The sequence below is a fragment of the Copadichromis virginalis genome, linkage group LG3 (assembly GCF_057382275.1).
Source record: "Copadichromis virginalis isolate Kocher_CV1m ecotype Utaka linkage group LG3, C_Virginalis_male_GT1.1, whole genome shotgun sequence".
Classification (NCBI taxonomy): domain Eukaryota; kingdom Metazoa; phylum Chordata; class Actinopteri; order Cichliformes; family Cichlidae; genus Copadichromis; species Copadichromis virginalis.
The window spans coordinates 39,603,493-39,622,135 of NC_140620.1; the positions used below are offsets into that span (position 1 = coordinate 39,603,493).

General features: G+C 39.7%; 2 protein-coding genes across 2 annotated transcripts; both read left to right on the top strand.

The window, feature by feature from the left end:
* Window positions 1-1,381: 1,381 nt before the first annotated feature.
* LOC146714683 (thioredoxin-like) lies at window positions 1,382-4,258 on the top strand. The gene is made up of 5 exons (XM_085451051.1): window positions 1,382-1,488; window positions 2,280-2,384; window positions 2,859-2,924; window positions 3,345-3,410; window positions 3,931-4,258. Exons 1-5 carry the CDS (start codon window positions 1,465-1,467, stop codon window positions 3,991-3,993), a joined length of 324 nt encoding a protein of 107 aa, XP_085307177.1. The 5' UTR covers window positions 1,382-1,464; the 3' UTR covers window positions 3,994-4,258.
* Window positions 4,259-8,082: 3,824 nt separating this feature from the next.
* On the top strand, window positions 8,083-12,899 carry LOC146714684 (prostaglandin reductase 1-like). Its single transcript, XM_085451058.1, has 9 exons — window positions 8,083-8,157; window positions 9,037-9,164; window positions 9,269-9,314; window positions 9,400-9,459; window positions 9,521-9,688; window positions 10,255-10,522; window positions 10,604-10,709; window positions 12,121-12,239; window positions 12,346-12,899. The coding sequence occupies exons 2-9, from the start codon at window positions 9,059-9,061 to the stop codon at window positions 12,454-12,456; spliced, it is 984 nt and encodes a 327-aa protein (XP_085307184.1). The 5' UTR covers window positions 8,083-8,157; window positions 9,037-9,058; the 3' UTR covers window positions 12,457-12,899.
* Window positions 12,900-18,643: the final 5,744 nt, after the last annotated feature.

Below are 18,643 nucleotides of genomic sequence, written 5' to 3' on the forward strand. Positions count from 1 at the left end.
AAGCATAAATCAGAGTTCAGAAAAACTAGCTGGAAAAGGCTGGAAAACTTGTGGGTGAACGCTCTGATTTTGAGCAGTTCTCCTCTGCTTTATGTAATCAGCCAAAAAACCCAGTGGACTAACAAAAACAAAGGAAGAGGCTGCCATCCCATCATGCATCTTCATATTCTGGTCTCACAGTTGTTGATGATTGAACGTAAAGTTAATTCAGATAAGCGCTCAGATTTTTTTCAGTATGGCTGTTCAGTAACAGGACATGCTTCTTGGAGTTATGAATTTCACCTGATGACCTTCTTTAGTAACACTTGCCAAACTTTGTCTTTACGCTAGATTTATACTTGCCATTGGTGAGCAAGCAGCCATGATGGTTGGTTTACCATCTGTAGAATGTGGCTGTTTAAACCCACAAAAGGGATGAAACCTCAGAATCAGCAACTGATCACAAATAAAATAAAGCTAATGCTGCTGGCAGTTGCAAATGATTATGCAAGTCCCCGTCTGTCAAATCCCAGGTGGGGATGTTGAACCCTTGAGTGGAACCTGAAACTAGTGATTGAGCCCCTAAAGTCATCAGCTCGATGGAGCTGTTTTTCCATTAACTTCTACACAACCTGTAGGCTATTTCTACAGCAACAGAGGAAATTTCACTGCTGAACTTGTTGCACAGGTGACATCCTATCACTGAGCTCCTGAGAGCGACTCATTCCTTCACAAATGTTTGTAGAAGCAGTCTGCAAGCCTATGTGCTCGATTTTATACCCCTGTGGCCATGAAAGTGATTGGAACCCCGAAATTCAATGATTTAAATGTGTGAGTGTCTCACCAGTACCGTGAACAACAGCTTCTTGTGTATTAACATATTTTCCACTAGAGGGAGATGTTGCACTGCTGGAGATCTCTACGCGCTGCGGAGGTGCACAGTTATTTTAGACATGAATCTGATGTGAATAAAATAATTATATCTGCTGCTTTTAAGGACCTGCCTGGTCGAGGGGGTTGAAGTGCTCCAGATATAAGAGCGCAAACACTGTTAACATTTTCTACGAGTTTCAGCCTTTTATCAGAAAGCTGTGGTGAGGGTCAGCTCCATGGTTACACAGGCTGCTGACGGTCTCTGTCAGTGGATGACTCCAGGAGAGTCTGTGTTCCTACACCTCGTTTCTATGAGTCCTGGTCTCATAAGAGTGTATGAGTGTGTGTGTGTGAAACTGGCTGAATGACCTGCAGAAAGCGCTTGGAGTTCTCGGCTGAGTAGAAAGGCGGTATAAAAAAAAATCAATGTATTTACGGTTCAGCTCATTAAAAATTTTTATTGTGTAAACCAAATGCAGAGACTTCCGCTTCGACTGCTGATGGCTAACTTTACGCAGAGTGTTTAAAAGCGTGGGGCGTGTGCTGACCGCAGGTCATTTCCAAACTTGGAGGTTTGTTGTTGTGTCTTGGAAACATTCGTCAACAGTAATCATGGTTCGTCAAGTGAAGAATCTGGTAAGTGTGTCTTGTTTGCTCTTCTTTTTGTGCCTCTGTCCGTTTGTAACACATTAATGGATGTTTTTCGCACTATGGTTTTATAGCGGAGCAGCTGTGCCACAAGCGTAAAAACAGTTTTGGGTATGTACGTAGATTTTTAGAGAAACGCACCTTAAACAAGCTTTCCAAAGCTAATTGTAGTTATGGGTTGATTGTATTGCATTTGTGTGGAAATAAACGTCATTTCAAATGAGTTCATAGCCTCAAACGACCACCACATCTGAAATTTTCATTTTGTGAAAGGGGAAACTGAGCGTGGAAACATTTAGACTTGAGGAACAGTGGAGAAACCTCAAGAAGATCAGCATCAACATCAATTTCTGTGACGAAGAGAAAAAAAATGCACCATGAAGACGCAGAAAACTACTTTTGGGGGTAAAATGAGCTCGTACTGATCTGCGTAAATTTTAAGCAAACACTTACATGCAGTCTCTAAAGGCTTTTTTGAGCATGGGGAACCTCTGGTATATCCCGTTAGGTTTGGTGTAAATCTTAACGAGCAGTGTAGACGTGTCATACTAAAGCTCAAGTTAGGCAAACTGAAAGCGAAATCTTTCTGGAGGAAGCGTTGGGCTGAAATCCTCTGTGCGTAAATACAGCCGCAGGCAGCGATCAGTGAAAAGTGGACAACAACGCTGTAACAATCTGTATTTTAATGTGAAACACTGACCTCTATTTTTTGTTGTCAGGTTAATTATAAGATTCAAATCTATTTCAAACTATGTTGTTGGTTTTTGATTTCTCTCCAGGTAGAGTTCAATAACATCCTGAAGGAAGCTGGAAACAAGCTGGTGGTGGTGGACTTCACAGCCACTTGGTGTGGCCCCTGCCAAAGGATTGCCCCAGTGTATGAGGTACATGCTGTCAAAACTAAAACGACTCCGAACTCTTGCATCTGCATGTCGATCTGTGCTTCCACAATTGATGAGAATCTCTTTATTTCTGTCCCTCACACATTACAATAACCTGTATATTGGGATGGCTCATGAGCCAGAGGAGACACTATGGTACTGATGCTCTAGTCCCAGAGTCGACTGTCCCCACTCTTAGCATCATTTTGACCCCTTTGCGCCAATAACCTCAGCAATGCTAAAGATGGCATTTCTTCAATAAGTTACGTTGTGAATTTTTTTTCAACTATAAGTTAGATTTGACACATTAAGAAATTACTATTAAGATGAAAAACAACCCACAACTTTTATGGCACAAGAGAACAAATTCAGACTTTTATTTTAGATGTTTCCCCTTTTGATCCTTCATAAGTGTGACGTGGCAGCAGATGAACTGCACAAGTTTGCATGTTGACTCACTGATCTTCTCTCCTGCAGAAAATGGCTGCGGCGCCTGAAAATGCCAACGTGATTTTCCTGAAGGTGGACGTGAATGCTGCCCATGTAAGTCTGAGTTTGACTTACTTCCTGATGAGCCCGCAGAAGCAGTTGGATTACTTCAGCTGCTGCCAGGCCTGTGCTAGCGCAGAGATCCTCGACACGTCTCTGTACAGTTGCTGTCAAACATGTTTGTGGTTTTTGCACCATTTTATGGAACATCACACGACAAATGAGAGTGCAGGAAGAATCAAATAAATTGCATAAAGATTCATTTCTGTGCTGTGGGAAAGAGGCAACACTGAAGTGTTGGAGAGTATGATCTTGGGTAGCTGAAGAAGCCCGTCTTAGTCACGCTATGCTTAATGGCTTCTTCTTAATTGGCCTCTCGCCACATCTACAGCTACAGTTGGTCATAACCATCTGTAGTCAAGAGAGATCTTGATGACCCAGTGAGCTCATCTGATGTATTTGCTTCTCTTTCAGGATGTGTCCTCATCCTGTGGAATCAGATCCATGCCCACGTTCCAGTTTTACAAGAATGGCCAAAAGGTAAGTCAAAATGCTACGTGTACCTGTCAGCTTGGTGCAGATGTTTGGCGTGTAATAGATTTTTGGACACATTGAGCCTCGTGCTCAAAATTGTTTTCAAGTGACACATAGAAGTGATCTTTAATATAGTGTTTGGCATTCACCTGCCGGAGAAAGGCCTCAAATCTTATGTTGCTTGAAGGATTCCTTCCTAATCTTGCACAGTAATGCTCTAAAGGCACGTCATACATGAGTCACTTAATATTTTCTAACGACAACAAAGCAATGAACCTTTCTGACAAATAGAGGCGAGCTCGCGACATTAAACACCAGCTTGAGGAGGCGCCTGTGATCGAAGCCAGACCTTCACTCAGTGGTCTCAGGATTAAACAAATTGAGTTAAATATCTCTCATAAATAAGGGTTTAGGTTGTGTGAAGCTTATTGTCTCCTATTTTACATTTTATCTAAGATAAATGGAAAATTATGTTTAGTTTTGGGGCTTTTTATGACATTTTTAACCCTCTATCCTTGTCTTTCAGCTCCACGAGTTCTCCGGAGCTGATGAAGCTACACTACTTAAAAAAGTAAAAGAGCTGAGATAAGAAGTCCAGTCAACACACGGCCATGTTGCAAAAAATAAAAATGCCTCACATTACGATCTGTACATGATTCATGAGAATGAAGTCTATCTTTCACAGGCAATAATATATCTACATATCCTTTAATATTGACATAGCTTTCCTGTCTTAACAAAATATGATGCTGATAACTTTTAACTTTGTTTTTCTGAAAGTTTGACTTTGATCCCAAACTGCTTTGTATGTTTTGTGTTCAACAAAGTACATACAATAAATGGATTACATCAAATCAAGAGACTTGATGGTATTTTATGCATCAATAAAAATGGGAGAGTAGTTTACACATGTGCAATGGGCCATCACAGCAGCAGCTTTGACGCGTTGTACAAGTACAGCTTCATTTCACAAAAAGTCCTCAGAGCTGAAAAACACATTTAAGTTCTGTTTAAAAACTGCAACCAAAACGATTGTACACAAACTTCAAGCGTCACAATCTCTTTTCATCTCATGTCAAATGCTTTGACTGAATTTTTACAATAATTTCTTTAAACATAGCACCTCATTTTGCATGTGCATTTGTATACATGCATGTTAGCATGCGAATCAACCCTAAATGGACTGGAGCTGAGACTGATGATTATACTGCATACATGATTTCCACAGCCCTGTCATAGATTGGTGACCTGTCGAGGGAGCACAGCAGCTGAGATTGGCTGAATAACGGCCACCACCAATGAAAACATTTCCAGAGCAGTTACTGTGGAAAACATCTGCACAGAACTTCATGACAATCCAGCTGATCAGCCTTACTCTTACTCATTAAATTTATCTTTCAGTCTTTTTCACCAGCGCACCATGGAGCAGTGTGAAAACCAGCAAACAACCGGATGCCACGTAGCATTTTGCAGCAAAGGTTTGGGCAATTTGCATAGGAAGTTGGGCAACATCTGAGAACTGCAAGTGAGAATTTCTTGTGTTAGACCCTCCTACAGCCACCGAACTCACTTATTCCCACTTTACACCAACAGGTTGTTGTTACTGTGCTTTCGAACACCAGCATTTATGTCTTTTTTCAAATGCATGAACCGGTTTTTGATTAGGTACTGGTACAATGCCAATGAAACCAGTGGTTAAAACCGGCTTTTGTTTTGTGTCAGTGAGCCTTTGTTTGAACACAAGTGAAGAAGAGGACACACACAGACACACCTGCACACACACAATAAATATCAAATTAAGATTTGAGAAATGCTTTGTGTAACACACAGATAGTCTCTACTCTAAGTGTGTCTTACACAATCAGACGTGCAGCTATACAGTGATGAAGATACTCAACAGAAATGCAGTGAAATAGGAAAACATGAGTCTTGAGAACAAGGTCTGCAGCAGCTTTGGGCCATTTAACCTCACACACACAAACAAAGTCAGCACAAACACATCAGGACAGCAACAGTGTGTGCAGGGAGGCAGGAAAGAGCACAAACACAACCTCTGTTCAGGGAAACTTTGCCTGGATCCAGCCTAAGATTTTAATATCTCATATGTAAAACATCTGAACGGTCATTTGAGTTTCAGACTGCACACAGGGACTCAGTGTGGAGCCCAATCCGTGTTTTGACTTCTGCATAAGTATCTGTACTTGTGTACAGATAAGAACGAGTCCAACATGCACCAGACAGACAGATAAACACGTATTTGTCCATTTGGTAATAATTTAAAGAGCAGCTCTGAAGTCCTCTGTGTTAGTCTGATAAATGCAACATCTCATCTTATTATAAAATAAATGTGATCAACAGGAACCTGATTTCAGGCTGATATAATTGTCTTCATGTTTTTCTTTCAAATGTGACCTTTCTATTGATTTTTAACCCTTTTAACCCTTTTCTTTATTTTATGTATAGCAGTAAACTATTTTTAGAATGACTCGCATAAAACTGGTGGGAGTCAGAATAAAGAGTAAAGAATCAGGTTCTTAAACCCTGAATAAAACTACTAAAGTCTTGCATAGCTGATTTTTTAAATACCAGATGTTTTAACATATAACAAATATTTTAACAAAATGTCTTAAAATAATATCGTTTGGAGTATTTTTGCCTAGTTAACAAAACAATGAGATAAGTGCACCTCAGGCTGTTACTCAGGTATGTGAAACTGCTGAATCATTGGAAGTTGTTTTTCTTGTTTAATGGTGAGGTTGTTCCTGGATCCAGTCTACAGAAAGTATTCACACAGTTCATGATACAGAGAAAAATAAGAGTTGGTGGAACTTCCTTTTACGTTGACTACCTGAAACACACAGGTATCAATTCACCCAAAATCTTAGTAAGTAAGTATAGCGAGATCTTTCTTCCACTGCTCTGTGCTGGTTTTTATACCCCAAATTTTGTCGTCTGCTTTTACCCCGAGGTTTAAAAGGCCTGTGTGTTTCATTTTTCTTGTCCTTGTGTAACTTGGATTTTGAACAGCAAGTTAATATAGATTATTGCTACTTGAAACCAGAATCAGAAGATGGAGAACAATCAATCCTTTTGACATCATTTAACTATTCAGTGACTTACAGTACAAGTTACTTGCAGCTCTGGTTTGCATCACTGATATGTTTCAGAGATATAGCATTAAAACATATCCTTATCTGTACCGTATGTGGTAATGCTTCTCGGCTCTAAGATGCAGGTCACTCCTGATACAACTCAAAAACCAGCACATTTCACCAAACTCAGACTGCAGATTAAGAGCAGCTGAGTGGGTGACTTCTTGTCACGGCAAGTGTTGTGAAACTGATTAAGGAACTCAATAATGATGCAAAGAGTTTTGAGGGTGTGTTTGTCTTCCTGTTGTAAAAGGGATTTTTGAGAATGTAGACAAGCTGCTGCACAAGAGTTTATTTTCCTCATGTTGGCAGGTGGGGAAAGTGGAGCTCCCACCAGGGTGTAGCGGTCGTCACACTGAAACATCAGAGGATGCCCGGTGTTCACGTTGAGTTCAAGCACCTTACTGATGCGGCCACTGACCACTGACAAAGCAGAAAAACCACAGGGATGTGACATAAGATGTGTTTGATGCACACGCCTCCTTTGAGCGACTATGGGCCAAGCAGCTGCACAATGGCACAGACGTGACATGCAAATCTGCAGGTTAGGCACCCGTTGCTTGCTCAGTTTGCACTTAGGGAGGAGCCCCGCAGGACAATGAAGTAACCGTGTTATTAAAAATATTTCCGACACACCCCGACCTGGTGGGTGTGAGAAAGGGGTGTGGTCCTAAACCTTGCAAATGACTATTAAAGTAAAAGGAACCTGAGTTTGTTTACAGCTGAACTGTAGAGGGGTTTACATCGCTCCTCAGATTTTGACCTTTAAGTGTTATTTTAATCCATATTTATGACAACAGGCAGTTGTTTTTGGCCAGATATCGTTGTGTCAGTAGACTCAGTGAAAAAGAAATTGCTGAAAGAGCATTATGGTTAAATATCCAACATTATCTCAAACACGTCTGTCTCCTTGTCTGTGCACAAACTTAACAACACACACTGGCTGTTCGGTCTCCCTGGCAGGTGTGAGTGGAGTCTCTCTGTGACAAAAAGGGAGAGGAATATTTGATGACCAAGACGCAGAAACATGTATACATTATGTGAGTTTAGCCTGCAGTACTAGTGAAGTACTGACGTGAACACACAGCCTGAAATCACAACACTCGGTTGACGAATGCTTATTTTATGTTGTTTTCCTGCAGAGTGATGCAGAGTAAAAACAACTTTTTATTTTCAATGAGGGAAAAAATGTATATAAAGATAGAAAAGATACAAGTATTATGATCAATCTACAAATGTCTCACGTGAACTTATTAGTTTGCATCTATATGTAGAAATGATGGTTTACACTTTAAACCTCTGAGTTCCTCACACTGAGACTGTGAGGAACTCAGAGGTTTAAAGTGATATTGTTTTTAAATTTTGGGGAAAAACATCTGTAAAGCAACAAAGAAAGCTGGATTTTGGTCTTTAACCTTATTGGCAGCGTGCCCTCTGTCACACCTCAAATGGTGTGCTAAACCTTCGGCCAATAAGATTGAACATTAAAAGCACGTCTCCCACTCCTTTCTCCTCTTAAGCGTCTGCAGAGCTGCCTCTGCTCACTTCTACCCACTCTCGCTCCACAGCTTCCAGCATTTCTCTGTGAAGAAAGGCGAGCGGTAAGTCACACAGAGGAGAGAGAGCTGTTTGTTTCTGAACTGCATCAAGCGTGATTTTACTGGAGGAGGTAACTCTGAGGCTGAGCAGCAAACATCAGCAGGGGGTCGATGTTATCTCACTCTGACCATGAAATAGTTGATGCTCCACCACGGCGTTCGCTTTTATTCACTGTAAAGTGTCAGTTCACTGATGTGGTCGTAACATCTGAACTTGTTTTATGTAAATGGTGAATGGACTTATTCCCACTTTACTCATTCATTGCACATAAAGTGACATTTTTCAAGTTTTGTTGTTTCACTTTTAATTATTTGTTAATAATATAATTCAGCTGGATGGAGGCCAGACCACATGTTAAGCATAAATCCATCATTCAACATGCTGCATTTGAATACCTTAAATTAAAAAAAGTTTACTGAGTCTCTGAAATTAGGATTCAAAGCAGTCCTCTTAGAGGCCACAAGCCTTGGAGTCTTTCCATATCTTCAGGCTCTTTGTACGGAAACGTTTTCAGTGTTTCCAAAACAATCAGACTGAACTATGAGCACAATTACACATATTGCTGTTGCTGTTTGTTACACAGTTTAAGTTCTTTATAAAAGTAATAAAATGTAAAGCATTTAAAACAGACTTATAGACATGAATCTTTTCCACAAATATCACAAAGGTGATCACATAGAGACACAAGGTGTCAGTTCACTGATGCAGTTGTAAAGACTGAATGGTGAATGGAGAAGTACTTATACAGTAATATTTTTACTCTCAAAGCACTTGTGTGTAAATGTGTGTGTGTGCAGGATAAGGATTTTTGAATTTCTAACCTGGATACTCAGCATTTTAATGTCTGTTACTATGAGTTTAATAACAATATTTCTTTACAGCTGCCGTAAAAAAAGAAGAATCATGGTGAAAGCTAAGTCATGGGTAATGACTCAGCACTTTGACGGCTTCCCAAAGAAAAGCGACTTTGGGCTGAAGGTGGAGGAGCTCCCTGAGCCCAAAGATGGAGGCAAGATAGCTTTATTATTTCTATTTGCTTAAGGAGTTCATGCTCTTTTTTTATGTCAGGCTTTTAGCATCGAGCACTTTAAATGAGTTTACTTTTGTTTGCAGAGGTGCTTCTGGAAGCAGTGTTTCTCAGTGTTGACCCGTACATGAGGTGAGCAGAGAATATAGAGGATTTTAAAATATATTTTACATAGTAACACTGCTGATATGAATCTGTTGTAAAACACTGTTGACAGGCTGCTCAGCAAAATCCACATGAAGGAAGGAGGTGTGATGATTGGAGAACAAGTGGCCAAGTAAGTGTTTACCTGTTCGTATAATACGACAACGACTACTACTAATAATGTTTTCCTTTAGAGTGATCCAGAGTAAAAATCCAGCGTTTCCTGTGGGAAGCCACGTTGTGAGTGACAGCGGGTGGAGAACCCACACGCTCAGTGATGGGACCGGCCTCACTCCCATCCTGCCTGAGTGGCCTAAAGATGTGTCCCTGTCTCTGGCTCTGGGTGCCATCGGGATGCCCGGGTAAGACAGATTTAAGTAACTTGTATGGATCAAAGTCATTTTCTATTGGACGATAAATCATGGCAGGATGTTCTGACTTTTCCAGCAGGTAGATCGATGTGAAGTTTTATCAGCTGAATCTTAAATGCACATTGAGACAGGACATATTGGATTCATGTCAGTGATGTAAGACTTTGTTTACAGCAGCTTAAGGAGGTTTCAAGAAGTTACTGAGTTTTACTCTCATATGTGATCAGCATTGCATAAAAGAGTCCAATAAACCTTCTTAACAAATGCTGGTTAGGATGATTAATTTGGAAGAAACTGACATGGTTGATGATTATCATGACGATGAATGGCATTTCTAAGGTGTAAACTGATGCTAATAGACAATAGAGTGAATCATGGGCAGAAAAAAGTCTTCTTTTAAGAAAGTAAGTGGGTAAGTCAAATGTTTTGGCTTGCTGGTGAGCTGAAGTCACCATCTATGCACTTACTAATGACCCTTTGATGAACGTAATTAGAGTTTATATGAAGCTCAAAATTGAGGAAAAACAGCTGGATTTACTGTTTCTGTCTCTCTGCAGGCTGACGGCTGTTTATGGGATAGAAGACGTGTTGGGTCTAAAGGAGGGTGAGACCCTGCTGGTGAACGCTGCAGCTGGAGCGGTGGGCTCCGTGGTGGGACAGATCGCCAAGATCAAGGGCTGTAAGGTGGTGGGCTCAGCAGGCTCTGATGCCAAAGTGGTTTTTCTCAAAGAGCTGGGATTTGATGAGGCCTTCAACTACAAAACTGTGGGTTCCCTGGAGGAGGCTCTGAGGAAGGCTTCACCTGAAGGATACTTCTTTGAGAACGTGAGCAGTGGTGGTGCAGTTTCAAGCTTGCATGTAATATTTAATCACTGCTGAGCTCTTCTCTCAATCTTTGATTTTTAGGTGGGAGGTTCTTCTTCATTCATTGTCCTGCAGCAGATGAAGAACTTTGGAAGAATAGCTGTGTGTGGAAGTATCTCCGCCTACAATGACAGTGAACCCCAGACAGGTGTGTTACTGCCCTAATTTACTTTTCCTTGTCAAAGACATGAGCTCAATACAGACTATTTCATAGGAAATAATAAAAATAATACTGAGACTGACTTATACATCTATACTAGATATTTCCTGGAAATTCATCTTTATAAAAGTGTAAATCTGGCTACACAACCAGTTTAAGGTTAAGCAACCTACTTTAAAGATAATATTTTCACAGAGCGGCCTTTAAGGTGTCGCAGATAAATACAACAAAATAAAACCAGTACCAAAAAGAAGATTTGAAAAACATAAATTTCACACCCAAGCCTCAACTCTTGCGGCCCAGTACCAAACGACTCACAGACCAGCCCGGGCATAGGGAACCCTGCCTTATGTGTCAGGAGTATCGGAGCCGTTGAGATGCATTTTTCTATAAATCGCGTATCTGTGGCTTTTAAACCCCAAAACACGATGCGCCAAAAATTGGTCCACCCCCAGGATCAGGTCCCCCGACACAAACAGAGTAACATAATGTACGCTGTCAAGTGCCAGGAGGATTGCCAGGATTTATACATCGGGGAACCCAAACAACGGATGGCACAACAGAGAAGAGCCACCTCATCAGGCCAGGACGCTGCAGTCTATTTGCACCTACAGGCCAGTGGACACTCTTTCAATGATGAGGATGTAACATCCTGGACAGGGAGGAACGCTGGTTTGAGCGCGGAGTCAAGGAGGCCGTTTACGTGAAAAGGGAAAGACCATCTCTGAATCAAGGAGGGGGCCTAAGGATACATCTGTCACCATCTGTGATTGCAGACATTCCCCAACTCTCTGTGAATGGTACTCATGGCCATTGATCAGTGGGCTTTGATCAATGAGCTATGATCAGTGGTTGTTGCTCAATGGTCATGACAATTTGCATATTAATGACCAAGGAACTGACCTCACAGCCCATTGTTCATTCAGTGGGCTGGTTTCAGTCATTGTGCGAGGTTGGAGAAACCTGCGGTCAGCTGAGACTGAAGAAGTCACTTGGATGAGCGATGAAACATTTCTCCCACTGAAAACACTTTGTCAAGATGAACAGAATCAACTTTCGGGGGTTTTTGAGCTAAAGATCCTCAGAGATAATGTGACTTGTTCATGTCCCTTTGATCCACCGACTACAGCAGGTTTTTATAGATTTTGGTGTTAAACTCTTTAATTAGGCCTACTAAACTGTAGGGCTTCATTATAGCTTTAACTGTATCTAAGTAGCACTCAGCAAAGGCGGAGACAGTGATATTATGGGATGGCCCTGGTTTCTTCCCATTTTCTACTAGAGGGAGATGTTGTCCTGCTGAAGACCCATAAGAGCTGTGGAGGCACACAGACAGTTATTTTAGATATGAACTGTAGTTTCATTGTTTCATTTTTCTCTTGAATGATCTGTATTTTAGGGCCGTACTCCTATTTCACTGTGATCCTGAAACAGCTGAAGATGGAGGGCTTCATATACAGCAGGTGGCAGCACAAGAACCATGAGACCCTCAAGAGACTGTTGGCGTGGGTGAAAGAGGTCAGCTATTTAGTCCTTTATCAAAGAGAAAAAGATATAAACATCAGTTACCTGTGTTTCTGTTGTGATGTATTGTATTTGTGATCTGTGTATTGTGCGTCCACAGGGCAAACTGCAGTGTCGGGAGCACGTCACAAAAGGCTTTGAAAACATGCCGGCTGCTTTTATGGGGATGCTGCAGGGAGAAAACACCGGCAAGGCCGTCGTCGCAGTCTGAAGAGTTCAATGCAAGAGAGCCAGCATTACTAATAACTGCCATTATTACACAATCTATCAATTAATGAAGGATTAATCAATAATCATAGAACACAATAATTTCACATTAATATTTCAACTTCTTGATTAGTTTTGTAATCACAGTCATATCAAAGATTAAAGCAACGCTGGGATTTAATCTCATAGTTTAGTCATTCAAAGAAATGTGATTTCTAATCTAAACAGCATTACTTCATAACAGATCAGTAAAACTATGTCTGAACTGTTTCTGGTCTGAAACATTTTAATGTGTAGTTTTCAAATATGTCTTTACAAGGAGGAAAGTGGTGATCAAGGCTTTTGCTCTGTTGTGGTGAACAGTGTGGATTTACTACAACATAACTGACCAAGTGCTTTGTATTGTCTGGAAGTCTGTGGACAATAAAGTTTTTTCTTTTACCCTGATCCTTGTGCCTTCAGACTATCTATCTATCGATCTATGTATCGATTGCAGATAAAGTGACATATTTCACATTTTCTCATGGAGAAATCCACCAGGAAGCAGCTCAGACCAACTCTTTTGACATTAAACCACATTTTTCCCCTCTTGGTTCAACGTACTACATTGAATACATCTACAAAAACTAATAATTCATTTTTAATAGCTTAGAAGCATCAGCAGAATTAAAAGAAGTCCTCTTAGAGGCCACAAGCTTGTGTGTCAAACTGAATTTTGGAGGTGCTTTGGAGGGGTTCGTATATGCGTGCCGAGAGAATAATTAAACAATTGTATTTTAAAACAGACAAAGAACCACAAATCTAGCAAGATCTCCTTCTCAATAACAATCAAACAGAGGACATGTCTGCCCAAATACTAAATAAATAATTAACTCCAAAGTATATAACAAATAGAACATGTAAAAGAAAAAAAATGCACAGAGGATATATTTTCTGATATTTTATAACCGTATGACCTTCTTCGCAAAAGCAATAACATGTGTAGAATTCCTCAAAAAAATGTATAGACAGCTACATCCACCCTGGGGGGAAACTAGTGAGGAAGACCATCAGGACCAGGCTGGTTTCCTGGGTCCAGAGGTCCTTTTATTTCATCACAGCTGTCCTGTGCCAGAAGTTCTGTTGACCCATGAGAGAGGCTTCATTTCAGAAACATCAGGAAGACTAAAGCTCGTTGCAGGGATCAAGGAGAAACTCCTGTTCATCACCACCAGCTCCCTCACAGGGAAATCTTCAGCACTCCACTGTAGACCTGCCCCAGAAGATGGTTAATCTCAGCATTTCATGAACACTGTGATGGAGGCCTTTGGTTTGTGTCATGGTAGAAGTACTTAGATAATCCTCAGAGGCTCCGGACTTTTACATAAAGATATATTCAGTCCTGTAGGAAGTTATATATTTAAATAGATAGTATCCTCTCTGGTTACTCTGGTATGGATGACTCTGGATTACTGATAAATAACACACTATTAACAAAAAACACTATGAAAGAATTCCAGATCAGAAGTTTTTAGTTCAATATACAAGTGACCTTCAACCTTTGACCTCCATCAGGTATTATTTAATTGTATCAACCCCCCCCCCCCCCCAAAAAAAAAAACCAAACAAACAAAAAAAAACATGTCCTCATGCAGCTGAGTGTATTCAGTGTTGAAAATAGAAGCTGTGCAGGTCTGAGATCAGCAACTTTCTGAAATACCAAACTGAGGTCCTGTTAATGCTGATATATAGTGACACAGTTGCATGCATGATTAGTCCATTTGACTTTGTCAGTTAATTAATGTGTAATTAATTAATTACATGTGTAATAAATATTTATTTAATTAACTGACTCAACTCAGTTTATTTGAGTTTGCTTGAATAAGAAAAACTAAGTAAGCTGAAAATTTTGCTTTTTAGTGGTAGAATGTAACTAAGTACATTTACTCTGTAGAGAAACGGACAGAGGGCAGGATCCATTCAGCGGAATGATAAAATTATATGGTTTGAAAATGCCATGTCACTGCTTTCCTCCTTCCGCACACAGATCTAGTGATGGTAAATTTGATTCTTTTTACTGATTCGAGTTTTAATGAGTCACTCACCAAAGTGAATCGATTTTTTGAGTCATTTGATTCACTGAGTCAGTCGACCAGAGAGTGCAAAAAATGTACATTTTCACTCAAATTTAATTTGTTTCTCTTTTCATGTAAATCCTACTGCTAAGATGAATGATTCTAAAAAAAACAATATATTTTATAGAGCAAAAAAGAGCAAAAACATTTCTAAAATTCTGTTTACATTATACATGCTTCCCTTAGGCAGCATCATTAGAAGACATAGCATACATTTTCACTGCTATGCAGATGACACCCAGCTCTATCTGTCCATGAAGCCAGTAGAGTTGGATGTCTCGAGACCGGTCTTGCACTTTTACGACTGAGCACAGCACCCATGTGAGCGAGGGCGGAGAAGCTGCTGCCTGCGAGTTTGCTGCAGACAGAGGAGAGCTTAAGTTTGACCAGGTACCAAAGCAAATCATTCGTACTGAACTAATAATGTAAATATGACGGTGTATCACAAAAGATTGATATCAAACTGATCACTTGGTTGCGTTACTTGCTCTTCGAGTGAATCAACAAATGGATAAATAAAAAGCCGAACAGCAATGCTGATTTTTTAGAGTCTTAGCTTACATTTCATATTTTCAGTTGTTACCCTCCACAGCTAAACAAACTCTCTAAATCGGTTTCAGTTGTGTACTGATGAACACAACAATGGACATAAGGAGCTTCTTTCAAAGAAAAAACTCAGGTAGATGTTATTTTATATATTATGCTTCGGATGTTGTTCAGTATATCTATGCAAAACCAGAGGAATTTCAATACACAGCAGTATATTCACAGTTTAAACCAGATATTTACATACACTTTATGGAGAAAACATAAAAACTTTTTTTTACTGTTAAACATCAATTTAGAGTAAACTTTTGTTTTAGATAAATAAATGTTGAAATATCTTTTGAATTAGTTAAATGTCAGAATAAAAAGAGGGAGCTGTCTACTTTAATCACTTTCATCAAATTTAGGAGCACATATACGCTAAGTTTATTGTTAATTAATAAGAAACTCCAGACGATTCCATTCTGAGCTGAAGAAGCTTCTGATAGGTTAGTAGAGTCCATGTGAGTAAATTGGTGGCACAGCTGTGGATGCATATAAGGCAAAACACAGAGCCTGTTTCTGTGACATGGGAAAATCAAGAGATGTCAACCAAAACACCAGGAAAAGAACTGTGGAGCTCCATAAGTGTGGCTCAGTTTTGAATACAATTTGGTGCCATTTGCAATTAAGAAATACAGATAATTTCTCTCTTTACTCTTAAAGTTAAACCCTTCTTTGGCCCTGGGACCATTTTTGGTCCCTTTAGTTTTTCAGTTACAAGCCATTTGCACTGTGTTGAATAGAATATAGCCAAATTCTCTAAAAAAAAGTTTGGCATAATTTCATTTCAAAATTCAAGTCTGACTTCCTTAAATTAGCTTCAGTGGCTAAGCTAACAATACACATCCTCTTAGAGCCCTAGGGACCATTTTTGGCCCATTGACTTCCATTATAAACGCTATTTTTCACTGCAGAATTATTACCGTTAATGTCTTGGTGATTACTTATGTTTCCGTTTCGTTTTGGTCTATGAGCCTTAGAGTTGTAATTTTTTTATTTGTCCACCGGGTGGCGCCCTTGCTCCACATTTGATCCCTGCTGGAAAACAGCGGGCTGCTTGGACAGACCTGCGGGAAATGAAGCCTCATTTCCGGCGTGCAGCAGCGGCTTCGCCCACTGATCGGGCGGGACCATTTTTTGGTCCCTAGGACCATGAGAGGGTGCATTTTTTTTTTAGTCAACAGGAAATGACGTATTTGTTGTCACGTGGTATCGGACGTGTGGGCTGGAAAAAGCAGTCCCCGGTGATCGTGCCCCGGTGATCGTCGCGACTTACCCCGGCAACATGCACTTATTTCGGCCTAGAGGAGGAGCATTTGCCGCCTGGAGACCATTTTCTGGTCCTGAAAAAAAAAAAAAAAGGCGATCGAAATGACTGTTGGTGCCAATCTTTAGTCCATCTAAAGGCCTAATTATAATAACAATCAAATATTACTTCAAATGGTTTTTTTGGAAAATATTTAGTTTTTTGTTTTTTGGGGCTAAAAAACAGGGCGCTCATGTAATAAAACTGGGATTTAAAGGGTTAAAACAACGAAAATATAATCAAAACTTTATATGAATATTTCAGGGAGAAGTAGTTTTAAAAGACTGACCAATTTAAAGTGGAAAAAAATATGAATATATAATCTTTTTATTGCACTTTTGGGGCGGGACCATTTTTGGTCCCCAGGGCTCTAAAGGGATGCATTTTTAAGGGCCATCCAGGGTTAACAACTATGTTTTTTATATTTATCAATCTAAAAAAATAAACATTTTGTCTGATTTGATGTTACAATTAAAAAAGTGTTTTTATCTGAAGAGTACATAAATATCTGGTTTCAACTGTATATTTGATGATGTTGGTGTTTGGCTTGATTGTCAGAGGGAGAGAGAGGAGCAGAGATGAACAAGAGCAGGTGAGACACACATGTTAGTCAAATGGTTGTTTACCAAAAGTATCACCGTATCATAGGTCCTCATGTATCTCGTACCTAGTGTTTCTTTTTAGGTTTGTTATTTTTCAAATTCTATATTTATTAAGTTATGCAGGCTTGTTTGCACAACAAGGCTGAATAATTCTATAAACTTTTCTCAATCTAAATAGTGGACTTTGGTAGAATTAAAAAATAAGTGTAGTGCAGGTCTATGATGATTTTTAGTGCTACTATCATCTAGTTCTGTTTCTGATTCTGTCTTGGTTAAGTCCTCAGTAGTCCTGATTTTGAACTGTTGTAGTCCTGTTTTAATACCGGATCAGTTCTGGGTCTGGTTGAATTGGGGTTTAGTCCTCGTGTCTTGATACAGCCCTGACTTTGTTCTGCCTTGCTGCTTAATTAAAAACCTAGCTTAAGGTGTGATATATTGATATATTTTTTCCTATATGAAGTCATTCTTTTTTGAACAAAACTCAAAACAGAGCCTATTGATCTCAGTCATTTCTACCCCCCCCCCCCCCCAAAAAAAAGAAAAGAAAAAAATCCCACATGCATACCACCCTTTAGGGCTAAGCCCCGGGTGTTTCAAATGTCTGGCTCCGCCTCTGAGCAACATGGATGAGTCAGTTGGGCTTGTGAATCATGATTCATGAGTCAGTAAAGTGATTCTCGAGTATTGAACGATTCGTTCATGATTCGCGCATCACTACACAGATCAGTCCACATGTTCATGGCAGCTACTTTTTTATGGGCTATGCTGAGCAAACCTGGCTGCAGCAGGAGAAGCTTCAGCTCAAGAGATTGTTTGATTCTACACTGATTTGGTGAGTAAATATTTACTCTTACTCAGTTTATAAACTTCCTAGCTGGCCAGTGTTAGCCTAGCGTTCATATCACTAATACCCTGTTTACATGCTGCCTCTCAGCTCATGTTACTTAAAAATTAACCCTACAGCGTTAAAAACCTTATATAAAAATCTCTCAGTGAAATGTATTGTTGTTCGTTTATAATGGAAAAGTGAGATTTGCAGCCATTAGATAAGAGCCTAAACTCTTCCTGAATGTGCAGCTGTTAACGTCAAATCTTAACATAAGCAAACTGCTTTTAGATTTAACCAATATTTCATTTGTTAAAAATTGTGCTTAGATACGAGTTTTATTGTGAAAGTGAAACGCCGTAAAACAGATTAGTGGCCTGGTAAATGGTAAAATCTAGTTTGGCTTTATATTTGAAAATAAAGTTATTAGCTTGTCCTTCTAAAGAAATAACAAGGTAGCTTGTGTTAAATAGAAACACTGCCACATGCTTTACCTGGTCATTGGCCTTATTAGAAACTTAATATATTGGAAGCTAGCTTTTAATAAGTATGTGATAATTACATTTAATTTAGGTGGTCTCTCTTTTCTTTGCCTAAAGTGTTTGGAAAAAAGTAGTAGAAGACATCAACTCTTCTTCTGTGTTTTTTTCTCTCGTTATTGTTGTTAATGCAACTTAAAGAAAGGGAGACAAAGGTGAGGTTTTCAGGGCACCAGAGAAAGTTTTTGGCAGACTGTAAACCATCAATGGTGGATA